This window comes from Camelus bactrianus, chromosome 9 (genome assembly GCF_048773025.1).
Source record: "Camelus bactrianus isolate YW-2024 breed Bactrian camel chromosome 9, ASM4877302v1, whole genome shotgun sequence".
In the NCBI taxonomy this organism is placed as follows: domain Eukaryota; kingdom Metazoa; phylum Chordata; class Mammalia; order Artiodactyla; family Camelidae; genus Camelus; species Camelus bactrianus.
Genome location: NC_133547.1, coordinates 53,031,860 through 53,055,442, shown reverse-complemented (window position 1 = coordinate 53,055,442; position 23,583 = coordinate 53,031,860). Strand labels below are relative to the sequence as shown.

Sequence of the window (23,583 nt, the reverse complement as noted above, 5' to 3'; positions counted from 1 at the left end):
TTTCACTTAGTCTAATCCATAATTCCCCTAAATTATTTGACCACAGAACTTCCTAAGCACATCTTTTTAAAAAAATGTTTCCGGGTGGTGGTATTTTTTCATGGGAGGACGGATAATAAACTACTGTTCTAAATTCTTCTCCTTTCTCCAGCCCTTATTTTAAAGCAGAGGGAAAAGGGTAGGAGGGTATAGCTCAGAGGTAGAGTGTGTGCTAAGCAGGCACAAGATCCTGGGTTCAATTCCCAGTACTTTCATTAAAAATAAACAACAAAAAATAAACCTAATTACCCCCCCCCCAAAAAAACCCTATAAATTTAATTTTTAAAGAAGCAGAGGGAAGATGTCCTATATCATAATCACAAAGTTATTTTAAAATAAATGAAGGCTTGCACAGTGTCAAGGTCAAAGCTTTAGTCCATATAATACTGGTCAGGGCCAAGCTTGCCGGGGTAATTACTCTGTACCAGGTGCTCTCCATGCATTATTGTATTTAATCCTTTGCAAAAGCCTTTCAGGGACTATCCCTATTTTACAGATGCAGAAACTCTGTATTCTTTTTCATGTTACTAGAGATTTTGCTGACAACTTTTTATTAAATGGGGCTTTCAATGGAGTGATTTAACGCTGATTTATCTTCACTATCCAGCAATTTCCTGAGTGTCAGTTGTGCACCTGACACTTTACACATTACAGGGTATTAAGGAAATGTACCATCTATTATTTTTTAAATGCTCTTGAAATGACAATCTTTATCTTGGAGTAGGGAAGGGCTGCTCCTTTACCTGCCAAAGGAAAACCACAGAATCATTTGTGTTTAGAGCCAGATGGGTCCTTGGGGTCAAGATCATGGGAAGTAGTAGCCCTGGGTCTTCTAGATCCTACTCAGATGATAATGTACCTTCTTCTAGGCATCACTCAGCCCCACTCAGAAAAAGAGGACCAAGGAGGAAGGAGAGGGTAACTGATCTCACTCGACACGTGCTGAGGTTAAACACTGAGCTGTTTAGCTGGGATGGGGGGGCAGGGGGATAGGGTGGCATGGTGTGCATCTAGAAACATCTGCCTGACTGTGGTGTAGGGTCAAATCACAACTTTATTGCTTTGAACCTGAGTTTCCTCATCTCTGTAAAGGGGATTAAAATATCTGCCCCCTAGTTGGTGTGAGCATCAAAGACGGCACAGGTCCTGGCTCCCAGGAGATGCTCGGTCAAAGGCAGCTGTTATCATCATCTCCTGTGAGACGCTGGATGGCCTCCAAGGGCTAGGGCTAGGTGGAACATCGTGGTCTTCAACTCCGTGGAAGCTTTCTCTCACTCCTGACAAATGGGCACCACCCCCAAGTGACCAAAAGAAGTGGTGAATAACAACTCCCCTTTACGTAGGCTGATTCTCCTAGTCTCTGTGGCTGCGGGGCGGGGAGGGGAACAACTCTTCAACTTGAAGTCCAGCTCACCTCTGAAACCCCCGAGACAAGGGAGGTGAAAACCAACTCTGCACACATTTGATAAGATACACAGTATGTCTGCATGCAGGGGAAATGTCCTGACTAAGTATTATGGTTCCAGCCCAAGAAAATTAATGTGTGAAATCTTGACCTTTGGATCTCCATGTGTATCTGAGAACTCACATACAGGCCCCTTCTTCCACATGTTCCTTTTTGTTCTGCTATCTTTGCAGACACTGACCTCCAGATAACCTCTCCCCGATATCCTGGTAACATGGGCTGGCATTCTGGTTTCAAATGTATGTCTCTGGTACCTTTGTAAAAATAATTTTCCAATTTCATAAAATGAGACCCCCCCCCCACCGCTAATGAGCAAATAACAAGCAGATCTGCTTTGAAAAAAAAAATCATACTTCAATGGCTGTGATCATCTGGCACTGGCTGAAAATGATCCCTTGTTTTGCCAACAGGCATTAAATGTCACTCCTTCGTTAAACACGTTATTGTCCCCGATTACGGGTGGTGTTCACTGCATTTGTAATTTATAGAATGCATTTATTGATTTTATTGTTTTCCTTTATTGGGATGTTTTAGGGTGTGTTTAGATTTGTAGCAGGGAGCGTCCCGTTTTGCCCCAGTGACTGATCCATACCAGTCTCTCCCCAGGAGTAACGAATCCCAGGTCTCAAGGCCTGGGACTCAGGTGGATGCGGATGGTCATACTGACACCTATGATCAATTTCATCTCTACTTCACACGATGTATCATTTTTCACATGTAAAGATTTTACTGTGTAGTGCTTTGTTTCTAGATAGAATTCTAGAGCCCTCTTCATTTCTCATATTAACAGCTTAATATTTAGAGTTGGAAAGACAGACAGGAAATGTAATGAGAAGACTTCAGGACTCCCCCAAATAAAGTAACTCTTGTCTTCAATTTGACAAATATGAAACAGTGTTGGACGCGCAAAACCTTTCAAAAAGCACTATTTCCAGGTTCAAACACAATGGTCCTGAGAAATAAATGACTAATTCTTGTTTGATATTAATCACAAATTACTTTTTTCCTTTAAAAAAATAATTAGAAACATGAGATGGAATAAATATTTCAGGCGACCAGCAGCAAAATGGGGAAATACCGTGTGTTTGGAGTTTTAGTGCCCTCTGAGTACAGAAATTTATTTGCAGCAAGCAGAAAATAGACAGCAAGCATAAAAATACAGCAGAGTCCCTCTAGTAAAATTATTTATCAAGCTAACAAGGGAGGGACCCTTCTTGTAACAACAAGCCAGTGAGGAAAAGACATGGCTTTATATTTTACCTTTGGGTTAGCAACCCAGTAAAAATGCCAACTGACAAGCACTTCACATAAACATTTCTTTCTAAATGAGCTTCCTTGTTAGAAGGAAAGGGAAAAAAAAAAAGTCTAGCTAAGGACCACTACAGCTTACAGACAGAATTCTAGCATGTATACGCTGAGTCTTTCGTGCAAAAATAATATAACTGAAAAAAATAAGTTAATATGAGAGACGAATGGAGTTTAAAAAACAAATCAGAAATTCATTTTAAAAATGTGCTTATATTCTTATCAGGGTGTCCTTATACTTGGATGTTTATAGATGGTCACCGTTTTGCCACATGCTTTTTCAGGGCTGGCTTACAAGTCTCTGGAAAACATATATATACGTAGACATTCATATATAGAGATACATATGTACTGACATTGCCTCTACTGCACAAGCCTCAATGCTCTATTTTTTCAAATATTTATTTTATGAGCAAAACCCCAAAGTCAGATTTTACAGTTTAGTTCAACAAAACCAAACTTTGATTATAAATTACAGGTCACTTTACTGCAACATGCAAGAGCAAGAAAAAAAAAGAAGAAAGAAAGTAAAAGGATGGAAAAAGGAAACCCTTGAGACAAAACTAGGCAGTGGCCTGATCCCAATTAAATGTTAAAGAAATAGTAAAAGATGCATTCTCGGAATAACTACATCCTCCATAGCTCGGCAAGTAACACCTGATGAATTTACAATGCAATCACCCACTCAGATCTCATCTTCCCTTAAGTGAAAGTCTGACCGGTTAACTGTGGCAAATGTGGGAAGGGGGCTTTTTTACTGTAGAAGAAAATGACACTGGAGAGGATGAGGAATCTGAAGGACGCTATAAAACGTTGAGGAAAGTCAGACAGAAACATCTTGCTGGATCTGCATTCCCCTGCCCCCTCCCCACCAACTCCCGCCACCACGTCCCAACAATACCTTAAAAGTTACAAATTTCCCAGCAACAGGAACAGAAAGATTTTCATTACTAACATCAGCCAGCTCAAATAAAATAGGAGGGGGAAAAAAATAAAACCAAATTCTTTCTTACTGTGTTTTTTTTTTCCCTCTCTGGAGCCGAGCGACTGCCACCGCACTGCTGTGAAATCTCCAAGCTCTGGCTGGACAAGTGAAAGAAACCTCCGCTTTCGGGCAGGATCCGGATTATAGGGTTCAAACTCTCCAATTGAAGTCCTACCAGCTGTTTGGGAACTGGGCATATTATCTGCTCACAAATGTATAGGGAGGGTTTACTGCTCCAGTCAGGTGCTATTTTGTTACACTGACCTTTTGGCGTTTCAGCCAAGCGCTGTCAGGATGCTACAAAGTAAGCGAAGATCAAAGCCAACAGAGGTAACGTTGAAATTAACCAGGTTCCTCTTGGAGGCTAGAGTGTTTAGCATCCCATCTTTACTAACAATTTTACCACCAACAACTAAGCCGAGGGAGAGTTTGAGAGCAGCAGTTATGCAAGTTCTGGTTTGCAAGGCTCCAGGGGATTAGCAGAACACAGAGCAGGTGGGAAGTCCGTGTGTCCAGGGAAATTACGTGATGCCAAGGGGCCTCGCACGTGTGGTGACTTTCCAGCAGCTGCTGAGAGGAGGGCAGCTGGGAGCCCTCAACCCTGGGCCGCAAAGCAGCCCCGAGGTTTACAGAAATCCTGATCTCGTCCCAAACTGCTGGCTCCTTCTCTGAAAGGGGGAACCCAGGCTCAGCTCTGTAAGCACACCTATTAAAGCACAGACACTATTGCTTCTACTCTGCAATGGTGAGAAGCTGCTTCCGGGCTTTAAAAGAAGAGAAGGAGAAAAAATAAAAAATAAAAAGTCGGGGGCCACTGAGTCACAAACAAAACAGTCATTGAGCATCAGGATAGAACTGCAAGAAGGAGCAAAGAATGAGACCCAACACGGGTCAAAAAGGTCAAATAAAGGGAAGAAATTTCTGATCTCTCTTGGTCACCCTCACCTGGCCTTCTGAAAAGCAGTGCGGGAAAACCAACACTGTCAGACGTATCGTGTGCTACACCCTAAGATTTTTTGAAAGGATTTGAGAGGATTTTAATGGCTCCATTAGGAAGAGAGAGAGGAGTGAAGTAAGAGAAATTTTAAAATGAAACAGAAAATTCTATTTTCCTATTCAAAATGTTCAGCTAGTAAGAGACCCCACGTCAGCTCCCCACCCTCCTTTGCCTGTACACTAGGAATGAATCTCATTTTAAAATATAAACAACCCAGAGGCACACCATCACAGTATAGACTCAAGCCTTTTAATTAACTACCATTGGTAATAAAAGGTTTCCATTCTGATTAAAGCTGGGGTGAGGGGTTCAACCTTGGTGTCAGAATCTCTTTAAACAATTGCAAACCCCCGGACTCAAGACTCAGCTTGGCTGCTGGCAGGAGCCAGGGAAGAAGAAAAGAAACTTTTTCTGTAGAACCCAGTTTAAAGGAGGCATGACCTCAGGGTCAATTTCAGATCAGTTCAAGTCTCACCTCCACTGCCTACCTGCTAGCAAGTGAACTTACTGTGCTTTTCAATGGATTGAAATGACTAAAAAGAAATTGTCACTTGCTGCATGTGGATAACACGTTATTAGATGCTTGCTGAGGGACCGGGGAAAACAAACTCCCTTCCTCGCTTTTTTTTTCTTATTCTCACCTCACCAGTGATGAAGGTGTAGGATGCGCCCCTGTCCTGCTAATTAGGTGTTAATATCTTCCAGCAGCTTCAACTGGAGGTCACTGCGGTGTTGTCTCCAGTGACACCTGTAATTCCCACAGCTGGTTAGATTTTCCCACTCACAAAGCCTGAAACTTCCTCTCCCCCACCTCCAGTTTGGCATTAGTTCCCATCCGAAATTTTATAAATGCTAATATCTTTATTATATTTCCTGTAGACTCTGGAAAGAGAGGCACTCAGAATTTTCTCACTGGCTTACCCTCATCCCAGCATTTTCCAAATACTGCAAAAAAGGAGACACAAAAAAAAAAAAAAAAAAAAAAAGGCAAAACCAACCAACCCTTCTGCGTAGCTCATTTATTGCTGATAATTTCATTAGGTGCCAGGAAAAGCAAAAAAAAAGAAGAAAAAATGCAGACGTGAAACAACAACTTTACAGTAATATTTGGATCGAGGAAATCAAAGACAGCATGCGGCAGACGAAGGGAGTTTCAACATTGGCATCTGTGAACGGCAGCAGTAAATCTGAGTTTTTGGCAGGTGCCTGAGTGTGTGCTTTTAGAACGAAAGCTCTTTACAGAAGCATCATTTTGTTTTAAGTAACGAGTGCTGTACTTGTACAAAAATTCCTTCCTCCTTTTTTTCCCCCAAATGCATAACGTCTCTTTCTGTAAGGCAGCCCCTTCAAGAGCGTCCTAAAGTTAACTGAAAATATAATGTGATTTCATATGGCACCATTCAACCAGTTGCCCAGTACCTGCTCTGCTATAATTAATTGATGAAATCCGCTCAGTAGTGGACCAGTGCCCAAGGAAAGGAAACAGTAGGCAGCCTTGTATGGAAAGGGGGTTTGGTTGGGTGGGAGCAGACTCTAAATAAACACACAACAACAACAATTAGGTAAGTCCCAGTAATAAAACACTTTAAGCAGAATTATTTTCCCTTATTTTCTCAGCGCCAACACATACAGTGATGTAATTTGGTTAAGACATACTCATGGAACTTGTGATGGATTGGTCCGCTCTCCAAATCTGCATGCCAGACAGCATTCTACTCCTTGCTGTCTTCCAGGATGGGGCAGTTACTCTAAAAACTGAGTATTTAGAAGCCTTGAGGGGTCTGCAGTGAAGACAGAGACAAGACCAGCCACTGTTCTCGAATGGAGGCACCAAGAAATTCAAACTTACAGTCTATGTTTTCACATGTCCTTTGCATGAGAACACCTGATTCACCACTTCTGTTCAAATATTTTGATGATCTCTGCAAGGGAAGCACAGCCACGACATCTTTAATTCTGTGTTTGGATGAAACAGCTGTACTAAGGCACCCACGTTGACACTGGGCATCGGGAAACCATGCTTGCATTTTATTTCTGGATGATTACGGGCAACGTGGGACGACAAGTTATACAAAATATTAACAAGATTTCTGAGTCCTTTTACCGTGTTTTCTGTTTCTATTTCAGTTCATAACATAGTAAAGCCTTTCTTTCATTTGTTTGAATTCACGTCAGCATAGATACAGTCAGAATAAAACATGTCCACTCAGCTAATTTAAGACTAGGGGTAAAAGGAAAAAAAAAAAAAAAAAAAAAAAAAAACCACTGACGGGGACTTAGAACCAGAGAAGTGCTGTTTATATAAGTTCCATCAGGAAAGCTCCCCTAGGTGACAGGAGAGCTACAAACAGGCCTCCCCCTATGTACGGATCCCACCTGCCCTGCCCCGAGGCAGCTCTGTAAGGCTTGGTTGCATCCGGATGGGTCTTAGCCAATATCAGGAACATCTGTAACGGGCAGAGCACACGTATCAGCAGGCTAAGGTCCACCGCCACCTTCTGAAATGAGCGTTTCAGCACACGGGATGAAAGAGCACGTCTCAAAGGCCTACGTTCACCTTTGGTGCAAACCATGGGCTGTTGTGTTGCCTCCTTTTGACAATTCACCCTAATAGATAGCCTCTAAGGTGAATTCCAAAACCGCCCCTCCGCCTTAGGGTCAAGCCACATCATCACTTGTTTCCACAGGGATGATGCTAATATCACGCCTTCCCCAGGGATGCTACCACGGAGAAATCTGCATCAGATAGCAGTGTGGGGTCGTTGGCTCTGTGGATTGTCAGGTTAGAAGGCACAACCTCAGTAAAGCACGCACTTGGGAAGACTTGCATATTGTAAGCTGTAACATGCGCTGTTGGAAAGTGTTAGTCGGGATCAGGGGACGTAACAGAAATAGAGAATTTAATCTTTTTGTGATCACACTTAGGATGACTGTTCTGATGTGCCCAAGAACCGCAGTGTAATCCAGACTGCGTTTCTGAGAATAAATAAAAGGTAATTAAATGCCTCCCCAAATGGCTTGTGATTTCATTTTCACACCCTAGCCTAGAAAATTGCCAGAAATAAGCCACAAAGTTGTAATTGTATGTAGTTGAAATTAGCAAGAGAGCAGAAAGGTAGTGGGTCCCCGTCTTTGGCTTCCAGGATTGAAATCTCTTAACCAAAGTGACTTTCTGAAAATAAACTAAGTAACTCTCCCAAAGGGATCAAGTATTGAACTTTTCATATCTCAGCTTATAATATCTAATATCACAGAGTAACTTTGAGGAATTGTCCTCCTTCCCAAATTCCCCATCTGGCCAAATGCCTTTCTCTTCCTTGCTCTCACCTGTCAATCATGTTTGCAGCTGAAATTTGATTTCTCTCCCACCAGTAACCTCATATGAAATATTACCAGGGGGGTCAAGACCCGTGTGAACCTTGCCTTAAAAAGTTCATTAACTCTTTGCTCGAAATGGATGGTTTCAGTGTAACAAAATCTGCCAGTGGGCCCAAATCATCATATTTAATAGAAGGCTTTCCAACTGCAATTATAAAGTCAGGGATAAAAGAAAGGAATAAAAAAGTAAGGAATAAAGTGTTGCTCCTGCATGCACACACGAGGACACACAAATTAATCCCAAAGGCGCACACTAAGTTAAAGTCTATGTAAGAGAACTATTATAGAAAATGTTAATTTTGTCTAAGGCTAGGAAAGAAATCATGTTAAATATTCACAGTCCAGTTATTCAAAGACTCCCCTAATCACAGCGTGTGAAAGTAAGTAATCAGATACCATTTTTGAACAGTGCGGGAAAATAAGGTTCTGTTTTCCAAGACCCTCAATTCAGTGGATTTTAAAGAGTCTCCTCTGCAAAAAGTAGCAATTTGCCCCCCTCCTTAGTTTGTCTAGAAACCAAAAGCTGTATTTCATGCAAATTTCTCAGCAAGCAAATTTAATACAAAAAAAAAAAAATCAAGCTTCATTCCATTAGCCAATATGAGGTAACACGAATACATAAAACGATGACACTAAATAATTGTTGGTGTAAGAGTGTTGGTCTAGCTCTCTAAACAAAAAGGAATCATAATTAAATTCACACTGAGATGCTTGCAATTGAAAACCCATTTAAATAGCTTAATTTCATTTTTTTTTGAAGTAGGTAAAAATCAGATTTCTGCCTCCTACCCACCTTCTGCCTATTTTTGAAATGGGGAGTGGCTTCGAAGTCACATTTGGACACAGAAGAGGGGACATAATGTGCTTTGAAATTGCATTAGATCCTCCAAATGTGAATACAGAGTGAATTATAAGATTCTGTGAATTTGGAATGTGTCTCTGACGTCCAAGTAAAGCTGGCCAAGGACTGTGGATGCTGGTTGTACAGATTCACCCAAACTGACATTCAAGAAGAAAGACTAGCTAGCTCTTTGTGTGGCAACAGACTCACGCTGGTTGAGGCTGAAGATCTGAGATCTACTCAAACAGGATTAGTACTCTATCCACCACACCTATGGAATGAAATCAGTACAGAATTGCATGCATGCTGGTCTCCCATACACTGCACCCTTCTCTGCAGCCCCTAGAATCACCATTTATGCACACGGGAAACCCACATACAAAAACTAACGCAGGAGATTTTCACACCTCAAGAATGAGCAGCATTCCTTGCTTGCTTGCTTTCTCCCTCATGGAAAATGCACTAAAACAAGCACATGCAGATCAGAAATCAAGATGTACCTCTTTGACTTCAGGCAACAGGATTTGTTCACATCACTGATGTAGAGGATTCCCTTGGGTACCTGATTTAGTAAATATATTAAAATAAACAAAGGCTTGTTAATAACCATGAAGGGGGTTTTCTAAGGACAGTATGCTAAAGGCAGCCTACCTAGCTATGAAAAGGGCAGAATGAGACCAAAAGAATAGGGATTCAGTTCTACTTGCTTTGGCATCCTGGCCTCCGCCCTGCCCGAGGAAGGGTTCACATGGAAGAGAACGGCATGGGAGGCTGGGTCACCTTTTTCCACTATTGCTGCAGCCCCCAGGAAGCTGAGATAGAGATACCCACTGGCCCAGCAGCCTGGATCAGCTTTGAAGCTGCCCTCAGTTCGGAAGACCAAGTGATCCCGGGGTCACGGGCAGGAGTACATGAATGGCCTCTGATGGGTGACTCAAGGGTTCACAAACTGCGCATCCCTCAGAGAACCAAACTGGTCCAGATTTCCCCAGCTCTTTCCTAGGGCACATTTCTCTTCCATCTTCCCCCCTCCTCCTCCACTGCCCTGGGCTCTTCTGCTGCCGCTGCTGACCTTAATTGCAAATGTTCTCTTAACAAATAGAACCATTTGGGTACCGCCCTTTTATTTATTAACTTCTTTTCTGTTTAAATTAGTAGCAGTGAATGCTTAGAACGGTAATATGAAAATGAGGTTGCTTTAAAAAAAAAAAAGTCTTTTTGCTTCACAGTGAATAACAAAGCACAGTAATTCAAAGTAGTTAGCTTTCTATGGTTCAAAAAACCCTTATTGCTATTAGCTGTACTAATGTAAGTGGCAAAATAATTATCATTTACTGTACCGAGTCCAATATTTTCCAGACAGCAGTTTAATAACAAAGCAAACCTGTCATCTCTCCCTATAGTTAGCCACACGATACAAGTTCAGACTGTCAAAATATATTTAAAATCTAATTTAAAAAATTCAACATGGTTACAGCAAATCTGTGTACAATAATTGTGATAAACTAGCAAGTCAATCTAATTTTTTTCCCAACATGAAGATTCAGTTATTTTTCTTTGATACGCGACACTTTTATTTAAATTACTTTACAGTTGGTGTGAACAAATATTCTATGCATACACCTGCTGAGATCCGCCGGCTGCTGTGACTGACATAGAATCTTTCTTAAATTTTCACTTAGCTTAACTCTCTAATTTTTTCCAATGCCCTTTATCTAAGTGGTCTGACTATGCATTAAAACACTCAGATAAACAAATCTGTACTCATATTGGTCAGAACTGCCCCAAATACACTATGTGCTTTCACCCACATTTCATGTTAGAAATGCTTTTAAAATCTTGTGGCACAAACTACTCTTCTTCATGCCACAATATACACTAATCTTTTGCCAAATACATTATTTCTCTGCCAAAAAAAGAAAGAAGGAACAAAAAACACACTGAAATTATAAAACCTGGAAGTGTTATCCGTGATACCAATTGTTCTCCATTTGAAGTTCAAATGGCTAACCTCCAAAAAAACAAGAAAACTTCCCGTATAAGCTTACATTTTTTAATCTTTAGAAACAACAGATTCTTTTAGAAATGCAAGTGAATAGAGTTTAAAAGCTTAAGAGATCATGGAGGAAATATTTTTGTAATTTCTTTGGGGTACTGCAAACATATGTTGAGCTTCTGTAAGGAATATTTACATGAGATCATATACTTGTGAGGCATTTTTCAATTTTAGAAAAATATTACAAAGCAATAATTGAACGGAGACTTTGCAAAAACGCCCCTTTGCCTTCCTGACCATCTCATTGATAGTCTCTGTTATTTTTGGAGAAAAAGAATCGGGCCTCATTAAATGCGATATTTGGCATCCTGCCTGAACTCTCATAAAGTAGATGTCCTTTTTAGATCACTGGTGTCATTTTCCTCAAGATGACCTCCATCCTCTGGCCACCTGGGGAACCCATCCTGTTATCAAGGCATTTACTTTCACAAGTGAGGGAGAGAGAGATTCCGTTTGCACACCTGAATAGAGTCCAAAAGTCACTGCTGTTTCTCTGTTCTCATCACCTTCACCCAGACTGGTCACTGGGGAAGAGTGGTGGGGGCCAGGGGGTCTCACGTAGGAGTGGGAGAGGAGATTTTTGAGCTGGACCATGATGGCGTAGTCCAAGCCAGGCGTCTGCCAGCACAGAGTCTCTAACACTGGGATCTATTTACCTAACGGTTAAATAGTATTTTTTTAAATAGCATAGGCATGTGCAGCGACATTCCAAGGAAGATTTTAAAAGGTCTCATCACCGGTACAGTGCAGGGAATTAACATGGACCGTACACCCGAGGACATGGTAGACGGTCAGGGTGCGTCTCCGCGCTGCCCGGAGTCACGCCAAGTCTGGCCACGTTTTTATGGGAAGATGATTCTGGTTAGGTTCCGCTCACGCCTACCAACATGGAGAGCAGGCTGAAGAACTCTGTCGCATGATCATTTTTACGTCATATTGTGGAAACTGCGGATTTACCTTTTAATAGCTTCCCCCTCTACAATGTGTTACTTTAAAGAGTTCCATAAATAAATAAATAAATAAGTAAACAAACTGATAGATAAATGGCAGATGAAACAATATGTTGGATTCATTACCTGAAAACAGAAAGACGTGAATATCACCTTTTAACAGATTTAATCTTAGGGTGGTTACCAAGCCCCCCCCCCCCATGCATTCAAGGATTTTTGTGGAATCTGGTGGTGTAAAAGTGCCTTAGATGCTGAGATCACAGTTTTACTTTCAACACATTTATCTGCAATTAATGAATCCTTCCCTAAGAGAAAAAGGGGAAAAGGAGAATTATTTAAGAAGGTGCAATGATTCTTGCCTAACTACTTCACCTACAAGGATCTAAAAAACTGAGGGTCCCTGTAAGAAAAAAGCCCCACACGGAAGGGCTCCTTTCTGAAATGAGTCATTTTAAAGTTTGCCCTCTTTAGACAGTTCTTGCCTGCCTGAGATTTGGCTACAGCTGTGTTAAATCTGCGAATGCAAGCAACCCCCTCGCGCTGGAGCTGTGGGCGAAATCCTAATAAAGTTTGCCTGAGCGGCTTTCCTTTACAATAAGCATCAAACTCTATCAAGGAAAAACCCCAACCTTATCGAGATTTCTGGAAAGATTTTAAAACATGCTCTCTGGAGTTCCTTCTTTTCCTCTTTTTTCCTCTTTCACCCAGTCTCCAATCAGAGTGCAGGGGGCGGGGGGGGGGAGTGTATAGATCAGGAAAATGGGCTGGACAATTAAGAGAGTAAAAAAATCGAATGACCTGGAGCTGACGATCTTAGTTCCAGAAGGTGCCTGGGGCAGCTTGAGGGTGAGGTGGGGATCCCAAGGTGAGGGGCGCAGCCTTTTAGGGCTGAGTCCCGCTCCCTCCCTCCAGGAGCCCACTTGGGGCGGGGCGCAGCCAAGCAGGTAGTTTTCAAGTTCCGAGAGCTCCACGACGGCCAGGGCAGTCCTCTTGGAAAACTTAAACCAAATTCCAGTACAAATCCGAGTTCCCTGCTGGGGCGCGCTGGGAGCGGCTGCCGGTAGCGGCTTGGGCATCTCGGAGGGGAGGGGAGCTGCCTGGCCGGCGTCCGGAGCTTGCGGGCCTCCCGGAGGCGCAGCCGTGGGCCCGGGGCACCCGGGACTTCCCGTGGCCCCGGGCAACCACCTGGACCCGCCCCCGAGGTCCCGGCCTCCTGTTCTGCACTTGCTGCGAGTAGCCAGGAGCGCACCTGGCAGGCGCAGAGATGCCCAAAGTGAATGGGCCCCGCAGAGAAAGTGTAGGCGGAAGGGGTGGGCCCGGGAAAACCAGGAGACGGGACAGCGGACGACCTCAGCATCCTCCCTGCCTTCATCTTCTCCGTTCCTGGCTTCAAGGCCCTTGGACCAGAAGCTCCAGCCAGCGCTGAACATTCCAGAGCCACTTTCCAGCACTTCTCCGCATTCCTGCCTTCGCACCGGAACTGGAGCAGGAGCGACTTAGTGGGTCCGAGGTCTCAGCTTATGTGACTGCCTTCTGGTCCAAGAGCAGTGACTTCTGAGTCTCTCTGATGGCCCTGGGTGATGAGGCATGGGGTGGGGGATAGAGGTGCCAAAAATTATGGCGAACATACTGGGATGGGCTGGGGCCAGGTGGGAAAGGGCTGAAGCCCTGGGGCTAAGTACATTGCTGTTGTTTTTAAGAATCATGAGGATCTCTGGGTCTGTCAACGGCTTGTCAATCAACCTGTAAACAGAGCCTTCCTGGTGGGAAGTCAGAGCCCTGGGAATGACCCAGAGTTGACAGGGTGTCATAAGCCAAGGTTGACCTCTGTTAGTAATACTCCCCCAGCCCCAGCATGCCTCCCACTACCTGCTCTGCTCTCCTCTCCTCCCTCCCAGGCCTAGTTTGGGATTGCCTATTGTTCCAGGATCCTCAGGCCTGTTGTCCTTCTGCGGAACCACCCCCCTCCCATCCTCGTGTCCCCAAAGGAGACCAGAAACCCACTTCTACAGGTTTCCAGAATGGATGAGGGCACATAGGACCAGGGCAAATTTTGGTTGCCAAAAGGAATGCTGCACTGCTGTCCAGATTTTCAGCCCAGGATTCCCTTCACAGCCATCCTTTTAGGGGATTCTCTCAGGATAGCGATTTTTCCTCCTCCTTCCCCAGTTCTATAAGGTTACAGGGCCTCTCCTATTCCCTAACCGAAAAGAACCAACCACAAGGAAAAGCCGTTCTTTGGAATCTTAGCTTGGAAACACTCAAGATTGGTGATCAGAATATTTAGAATAAATTCAGAATCCAAATCCCCAGTGTGCAGCTCACACCCAGGCCTGGCCTGGGCAGGGGCCAAGCGGGCGTGGGGGGTGAACACAGAACTATTTCCTCCCCTCCCCCCTCCCCTCCCAAACCTCCACAGACACCCCCACCCTCATCCTCCCTTCTTGAATTAATGCCCCTTTCTAATCGTAACTAAAGATCCAAGAATCTGTGGAGAGGGGAGGAATGTGATTTTGCAATCCAAAGTCCTAATTATAGGAAAAAATTTTTATTTAACAAAAAGAAAGGAAAAGAAAATGTATTTTGTTGAACAGGGAAGAGGTGCTTAGCAGATGATTATGATCTGGGTAGAAAAAAAATGCATTCCGATCATAGCCTCTCTGTGGAAAATGTATTTTGTGAATTTCTTGAAACTGTCCAACTCTGATGCACAGTCATATAAAGATCTGATTTCTGTGTGCTGTTGAGGTGTTCTTTCTCTGTCAGTCTTGTTATACGGGGGCAAACTTACGGAAAACACACAAAGGGCTTTCAAATTTAAACAATAAAAACTGCCACGATGCCGTAAAACCTCTTGCGGTGACCGTAGAAATATTGGCATATCATGGCCAAATGGTGCCAAATGGTCCCAAATGTCACCATTGTAAAATTACAGATCAATATATTTATAAATGCCCCAAAGTTAAGGCATGAACAATATCCCCGGCTCTCTTAATTTGGGTTCAATCTCTAAAATCGTTTTCAGAAACGAAACACATGTGAACAGATAGGAAAGAAGCAGACAGCTGAACCTGGTTGGCACCTGGCAAACGTGGACCCTGGGTGCCTCTCGCCTTTGACGTCTTCCTCACTGTTCTCTCTGGCTTCCCTCATTTCTCACCTCCCATGGATGGCACAGGGAACAGAGAGCCCGGGGTTTTCCTACGCCTTCACACCGAGCAATTTGATTTGCTTTGTTTGTTGTTTTGTCCCTCTCTAAAGGGTAAAGATGTTCTCACATTGTTGCAGGACCATACTTCTTTATGCTCTGACAATCATGAGACAGTCTGGGAGACTGAAATTCTCTCACCCTGTCCCCTACCCCCGCTAGAGGAAAAAAAAATGCTACACAGAGCTGGGTTTGTTCACCAGTCAGGGTGGAGCCAGGCTTGGAGAGAATTCCCCTTTTCTGGGGCTGTTTGATGTCTCAATTTTTGAAGACTGATCTCAAAAGTGAGAAAAGCTGTGTTATCAGAAGGTGGGTGACAGCTCCTGCTCTGTTTTTAAACAAGTGCAAAAACAAACAAACACATCCGGATTCGGAGGGCTGGGTGCTGGACCACCTCCCTGATGGCTCCTGTCTGCCTAGCCTTGGACTTGGGACATCTTTTAAATGTTCAGGCTGGGCCAAGAGTGAGAACGAACTTTAGGTTTCTCTTATCTTCCTCTCAACAACGAGGAAGGCACTGACTCTGAATTATTCACCCAATATGCTGAGGAATAATCAGAATTGGTGAAAAGTGGAGCCTCCCTAAGGTAGATAGATCTTCCCTAAAAAAAAAACTAAGACATCTTTTCAAAGAAAAGGGACAATTTTTTTTTTTAATCAAATGAAGTAAAATCGCAGTGGGGAGCCTTGCAGATCATCGGTCTAAGGCAGGAGAATCCAGCTTCCTAGCCTCTCTTAGCAAATGTTTATGTAAGAAGGAAGGCCCCAGAGCTTGGCTGTGTGTTTCACTGGCACAGAAACCAGCTGGCTGAAGGTTGTCACTCACATATCTTAGTCTCCCAACCTGTCTCAGTTAGTCTTTAACTACCGACAGGCAAAAAATACAGATACCTGTGTGGCAAGCAGGTTTTAAATATATTGATTGGCCTAGAATATGGGGGAGGACATTTTATAAAGCCCAGGGTGTGTGAATACGGAAGTTGGCCTAAACCAAAAACAAAGACAACAACAAAAACCTTCCAACTACCCAACTCAGGAAACTTTGAATGTGTCCGAGGCCACTTCAATCACGTTAGCCCCAGACATGCCGGAAATTTGGCTACTGAGACAGCGGTGGCCCGTGTTTGCAAGGGTGGCTACCATTTGCACAGTGTTTGCTGAGTTTCGCATTAAACCTGGTGGTCTGGCCAGGGAAGTTCCTACTTCAGAACCAAAGTAGCTCGAATTGATGTTACTAAATAAAAACTACTGGGGTAAAGGCACAAGGCAGAAAAGATCAGGGCGTTAGAATCATGCATTCGGTAATAAACAGAGCATTTCTCATTAAACGGCCTGTCTTGAAGGAGCCCAGGCGGTTGGGGCACTGAGGCAGATAGATACGACATCTAGACATCCTTTCCTCACTGCGATCAGGAAGTGCAATCTCTGCCTGGTTGATATCAATCTATTACTGTGTCAGATACATTGTAAGAAATTATTACATGGTTTTTGAAAAAAAGGAAATATGGGAGGTGATTTTGTGGATGCCTGAGAGCAGAGGAGAAGGAAAAAAAAAAGCACACGGAGGAGTAGGGGTACGTAACTAACACTGGTTTCATTTACGGCTTTGTCTGATAAATGACCACGTTTGACATCACTGATAAATACAATACTATCCAGGGCCCAAGAGAAAACCAGGGTGCTTGGCTCTGCTAAGGCTTCTGCCCATGGCATCTGCTTGGGGAGGGGGAGTCAAATATTTTTTTCCTCTTAGTAAAATTATCTGCCAGAGAAACAATGAAGCATGAAGAAGTAGTATTTAGAGGGTGCATGCCTACGTATGCTTTAAAAATGCTAGCTGTTACCTTCTGGGACACCTTCCTTCCTATAAATTTTTTAAATTTCAGTGGATTTTTAAAAGCAATATTACAGGTTGAAAAGAATCACATTTATTTTGGTTTGGCACACTAGTCTGCTTTACTATGGGTCTGCACCTAGGACCCTCAGACAGGAGGTACAGTTAATTTGTATGGAAGTTATATATTTAATAGCCTGCATCTCAAACACAATCATTTATTTTTTAAAAAGGAAACTCAACAGTAGTCCTGGGCAAGGTGTTTTACGTGACTGTAGATAATTATTATTAATAATAATAATAATAATAATAATAATTTAAATGTACAGTTCTTACATAAATTTCACATAAATTTCATTCTGTGAATGCACTGATTAAGCACACACTGCTGGGGCTTCCAAATGTGGTGAATCCCACTGATGGCTCCAACTTGTGAGTGGGCTCAGTTCCGTATTTGGAATGAAAGGAATTTTAACACTATTTAGACAAAGACTCAAATGCAGTGTAAAAAGAAAATTAGATTTCCTTACATGATTTTTTTTTTAATTTAGACACTTATTTGCAATAAGGGCACTTAGGCAGGATTTAGGATTTCTTTGTAAAAAAAAAATATATATATATATATATAATATATATATATATATATATTTATATTCACCACTCTCATTACCTGTCAAAGTTTTTAGTAATGGTTGTTCCTAAAAACACCTTTCATTAGGAGTTAACCTCTTAAAGCCAGCCACCAAAACCCTATTTTTGCTAACACCTCTCTACTTGGCTTTCTAATATTTGGGGACAAAACCTGCTTATTGTATTGAGCTGCCTTGTAAGATCCTATCAAAATGCTTCATTGTTGTAGCACAGTTTTTTTCTCCCAAGTGGCATTCCTCATGAGCTAACTGCAATAACTCCATTCTGAATGTCACTTTTATTTTGAGAATGTGTTTGCTTAAAATCTTTCATCGGATGCTGAGCATTTCTGCTTCTTCAGGGGTAGACTGCAAATCTCTTAGTTGGGATCAGACCAAAGGGAAAAAAAAAAAAGATCTCTCAAGCAGAGAACAGCAGCTAACTTCAGGCACATGGACATAGATTTACTATGAAAACTTTTGTTAAAGCAAAATGAAGTGTGGATTCAGGGGCCCTCTCCAAGCTGGCACAGAGACCAAGGTCAAAATGCAGTGGGTATCCACTGTCTTCGTGGTCTGTGAAAAACGGAAGGAAGGCTGATACCCTGGCCAGAACTCATCAGCGCCAAGCACAACCTGTTTTCCTCAAAATCAGGCCTTCGTTCAGAGTTGCAATATTATCTTTTTTTTTTTTTTGAATAGAAAATAAAACAAAAGTCATCGTGTTTGGCTGTATTTTCAAAACAGCGTTGGCTTTGTCTAACATTCTATTCACGTCCTAAGGGAAGCTGACTAAGAATGCAAACTGCGTGAATTTGTAACATTAGTTGCACGAATTTGTGTCATTTTAAAATAGGTCAATGCTGTTACTGAAGGTAGCTCAAGACTTTCCAAGTGATCTTTTAAGTCAGCCCCCACACACAGCCCGTGTTGGGGTAAATGCCAATAAATCAAAGCACAGCCGTTATTCCAACCAAGCATTATTTTTTGCATATATTTCAGGAGCTAAGGTGATCAGAAATCACCAACTTGTCTACGAGGACAAGCTCTCCGCTAAATATTCAGAGGGAAATAGCATTGAAGAACACAGTTTAAACCCAGATACATACTTGGACTCCTGTGAGAGGTGGATTTTTCTTTTTCCTACTTAAGACAAATGACCTTCAAAGTTAAAAAAAACAAACAAACAAACAACTTTGATTTGTCCAAAGCGTTGATGTGAAATCTTGTCAGGCCTTGCTAACAGGAAAATCATGGCGTGTAAGGGAGAAGGAAAAATAATCAATTCTAGCCAAAAGGCAAGAAGTGTTTATCTTTACCACCCAATGCATATGTGCCCAAGCCCCCTCCGCCAAAGCCTTAGGTGCCCGGCTCATTTCTCTCTAGATGGGCGAGCAGAGGGGTCAGAAACGCAGGGCGGTGCTGAGAAGGCCTTGCTCTTCCCTGGCTGGGATTTTTGTTTGTTTTCACTAGGGCAATGATGTCTCAACTTATTTGAAAACTGAAAACTTTGGGAGGGGTGCGGAGGATTTGGAGAGGTTGTAATTGACATTTCTCTTAAATATTCCTAATTATTAGAAGGGACTGGCCTCCTGCTTCACAAAACAGCCTCTGTTTCACTCTGAATGATGGCCTTCCTACTCCTCCATTAATCCTTCCTCTGGAGAAAAGGATGCCTTTTACACGTCTAATGCAGTGTTGGGCCCAGTTAAACTGTACACTAAGAAACTGAGTACAGAATCAAAAAAAAATGCAGTTTATTATTGTAGATTATTCTTCCTCTTGATATAACCAGAATTGAAAATGAAAGAAAAGCACATAGGAACATCACGCGTGGTTAGTTAGTAACTCAAGATATAAAACAATTTTGCACAGCAAAATATGTAAAAGAAAAGTAACTGACAAGATTTTTTTATATTTATTGTGGTAAGATTTACTTTTCATTTTGTTTTTAAAGACAGGATGTCAGTCCCTGAAAATAACATTTACTGATTATTGCCTTTAAAACTGTGGATTTTTTTTTAAGTTACAGAAAATCCAGTTCTGCACCACAATACAACTGTAAAAAAATCTGCATTATCTTAAAACTGTGCAGTAATGCCATTTTTATAACTGCATAAATTTTATTAGCGTTCTAAACAGTTTTGCAAATTTTTTTTGTATTATATGCTTGCAGGTTATATCTTAGTGCAATTCAGTCCCAAATACTTTAATTTTGAAAAAAAAAAACATACATTTTGAATGTAAAATACCCCTACAGATATAAACAGGGGTGTTTCCCCTCTTAATACTTTGGTTTTCAATACAGTCAGTGGTATAGCAAAGACTACACATACCCAACTTATATTTAAGTTGCAAGCACATGCTGTATAAGCTACTTTTTTTTAAACAGTCCCCTTGCAAACTCTACCCCCCCTTAACATCACAACAGTAAACAATTTAGTGCATCAATCTTTTAAAAAATCTACAGCTAAACAGACCTAACTCTTTCAAATTTATCTATAACATTCCTTTATCTGTAGCATACATTTTAACTGGGCTAACAGATTATAAAAACTAGAATTAAATTATATACTAGAAACCCATAGCATTCCACATTTGACAATGACCAAAAGCGCCAAAAAAAAAAAAATTAAAAAAATTAAAAAAAAATAAAACAAACCAAAAATAACGGGGCAGATTTTTTTTCAAAAATAAATTTTAGACTGCTTTCGGCAACAGCACAATTTTAGTCCCCCAAATGGGGTGTCATTCTTATTAAAAAGAAAACATTCAGAGTTCTTTAATGTTTGCCATGTTAAATTTTTAACCCATTCTGGCATCTTTGACAAGGAATGCCCTCAGTGCATTTACAATGGGAGGCTGAAGTTCTGAGTAACTCAAAGCAGTTTTGGAGCAGATGCAAACTTTCATGGGAAGAAGGCTCTAAGGTTGCACTTTTTTTGTTCTCAACTCAAGAAAGTCATGAGGCAATAAAACAAAAGTATGAAAGCCATGCCATAAGTCTTCGAATGTCCATTTCCAAGCCAAAAGGAAAAAAAAAAAGGAAAAATAATTATACCATACATGTCCAGCATGCAGGCTTTTTTTTTTATTAATATAATGTCTCTTTTCCATAAAGTCTTTGAAACAGTTATAGTTCATTGTTGCTAAGACAAAGTAGCAAGCATAATAATGCATGAGATGAGAATGAGTTTTTTAATGGCAGACTAAACTCTCAGATTTGGCATCATAAGGCCAAACTCGTAAGTCACACCCAGAAGGTTGATGCAGGCTTGATTGTGGCAGGTTCATGAGGTTTTTTTTTTTTCTCTATTTTAGCATAACAATGCTAAAAAACCCGATAGAACTCAGCGCGCTGCAAGTCTATAACATTTCACATTTTTTTTTCCTTTGCAAGCTCAATCTCATATGAAGAACTCAGGAGGAGGAAAAAAAACTTAGCTTTTTTTTTTTCTTTTATCTCAGAGAAGATGGGTGGAGAGGGAGTGAGGATGGAGGGTGGGGGAAAAAAAAGGCAACACAGCAAGCTCCAAAAAAGTCAAATTAAAAAAAATCCAAACAAAATAAAACACACACACAGAAAATGAATACCAGCTCATGAACTGAAGAAGAAAAAAATATGTGAATGATGCAGGCATCAAAGGTGAGCGTGAGGAACTCTGCTGAGATCTTTGAACATTGTGCAAGTGTGTGTGTGTGTGGGGGGGTGTGTGTGTTAAAAAAAGCGAGCGAGTTATGGAGAATTTCAGATTGGCAATCCATGAGCCAGACAACCAGCCCCTCCCCAACTTAAAAACAGCCGCCGCCACCACCACCAACTCGGAGCAGGGTGTGTGTGTGTGTGTGCGCGCGTGCGGGGGGCAACGGGGGGGCAAGCTCGGTATGGGAGGGGGCGAGGTGGTGGCGAGCAAGGCTCTGGAATTGGCAAGCCCACACCCGAGTCGGACCCCCACGGAGCACTTATCAAGGTGGCTAGCTGGGATCGCGTGTCAGACTCACATGAAAAACTCGGGAGAGGACGGGTTGTCGCTGCTCGAACCGTTTTCTCGGAAGCCGCTGCTCACCAACTTCTCGTATTTCTCCTTGTACGCGTCCCTCTCGCGCACCAGCCTGGAGATCTCCTGCTTGAGGTGGTCGACCTGCTGCAGCAGCTGGTTCTTCTCGGACTCTAGGACGTGCCTCTGCTGCACCCTCTTGAAGCGGCAGGACTGGGCATAGCCGCGGTTTTTCAGGGTCCGCCTCTTCTGCTTCAGCCGGATCACCTCCTCCTTGCTGACCCCGCGCAGCTGCCGGTTCAGCTCGCGCACCGACATGGTCACCAGCTGCTCATCGGAGAAGCGGTCGTCGAAGTGCAGGCCGCCGGCGGCGTGGTGCGGGTGCAGGGCGCCCCCCGCCCCCGCCGCGCCCCCGCCGCCTCCGCCTCCGCCGCCGCCGCCGCCGCCCCCGGCGCTGGCCGGGCCGCCGCCGCCCGCGCCGCCCGCGCCACCGGCCGAGGCGGACGCGCTGCCCGCGGCGCCAGGCGCGCCGGCCGTCGGGTGGTGGTGGTGGCCGGCGGCGTGGTGGTGGTGGTGGTGGTGGTAGTGCGGCCCCGCGCCGCTCTGCGCCGCGGCCGCGGCGATCACGGCGGACACCACGGCGGCGGCGGGGCCCATCTCCTCGCCGCTGCCGCCCAGGGAGGCGCCGCCGCCGGCCCCGGCCGCCGAGGCCAGCTGCTGCGCTCCGCGCGCGTAGCCATCGAAGCCGCCCTGGAGCTGGTGGCTGTTGCTGATGAGCGCCTCGACCGCGTCCTCGGGGCTGAAGCCCAGCGCCTCGGGGTTCAGCTGCTGCGGGTAGCCGGTCATCCAGTAGTAGTCTTCCAGGTGCGCCTTCTGCTCGCTGCCCGAGCCCGGGCTGGGCGCCGAGAAGCTGGGGGAAGGGGGCACCGAGCTGCACGGCGTGCTCATGGGGGTGGAGGACAGCGAGCCCCCGGCGATGAGACGGCCGCACTGGCTGATGATGCGGTCGGTCTCCACCGGTTCCTTTTTCACTTCAAACTTCATCAGATCGAAGTCATTAACATATTCCATGGCCAGGGGACTGGTGGGCAGGTCGGAGTTGCTCATTGCCAGTTCTGATGCCATTCTCCTGCCGCCGCCGCCGCCGCCGCCGCCGCTCCGCCAAATGGGCTGCAGGAGAGGGGCCAGCGGGCTGTGCTGGGTGGCCAGCGGGTGAGCCAGCTTGCCGGGCTGGGGCGCTTCTAGCTCGCGCGGCGGTGGCTGGCCCGAAACCTCCGAGCGCGCACACACACCCCCGCCCTGCCCGCGCCCCCCGCGCCCGCCCTCCCTCCCCCCTGCTCACGCCAATGTGCTCGCTCGCTCGCCCCGGCCCCTCCTCGCCTGCTCGCCTCCTAGCGCGCCGAGCCGGCGGCTTCAGGCTCGGGAAGGTCCTCCGCGGGCTGCGGTGGCGGCGGCGGAGAAGCCGGAGGAGCCCGACCCGGTGCGCGGCGTCCCCCGCTCGCCGCTCCGCTGAGCGCTTTGCATAAGGAGGGCTCGCCTCGTCGGCCCGGGCTGCAGGCGGGGCGCGCGCGGCGGCCGCTCGGGGCTGGAGGCGCGGCGGGCGGCTGTCCGGGCCTTGGCACGGGGGAGTTAACACTTCATGCTTCTCGCCTCCTCTTCTGCCTGGCTCTTTTTATTTTTTTCTTTCCTCTCTCTCTCCCTCGCGCTCTTCCTCCCTCCGTGCAAAGTGCAAGACAGAGGTGCAGCCCGGCTGGAGGAAAGGGAGGGGGGAGTTGAGTTCTTTCTTGCCTTTTTTTTTAAAGCAAAATAGCGAAGTCCTGGGGAAAGGCGAGGCGGAGAGCAAAAGGGGGGAGGTCGAGCCGACGAGCAGCCCGAGCTACAGCTCGAAGATGAAAAAA

At 44.3% G+C, this 23,583-nt stretch overlaps 1 protein-coding gene across 3 annotated transcripts in view; it reads right to left on the bottom strand.

Annotated features, from left to right (window-relative positions):
• Positions 1 to 23,583, bottom strand: part of MAF (MAF bZIP transcription factor) — a 344,308-nt gene extending 320,725 nt beyond the window's left edge. The window contains exons 1-3 of one of the 3 annotated variants that reach the window (XM_074370376.1): positions 21,690 to 23,583; positions 9,511 to 9,572; positions 5,794 to 7,238 (exon numbers count right to left, since the gene is read on the bottom strand). In XM_074370376.1, the coding sequence (XP_074226477.1) occupies positions 9,539 to 9,572; positions 21,690 to 22,810 (1,155 nt within the window). In that variant the 5' untranslated portion in view covers positions 22,811 to 23,583 and the 3' untranslated portion in view covers positions 5,794 to 7,238; positions 9,511 to 9,538. Of the gene's footprint in view, positions 1 to 5,793; positions 7,239 to 9,510; positions 9,573 to 21,689 lie in introns of those variants that run through there. The other 2 variants (XM_074370377.1, XM_074370378.1) reach the window with 2 other exon arrangements.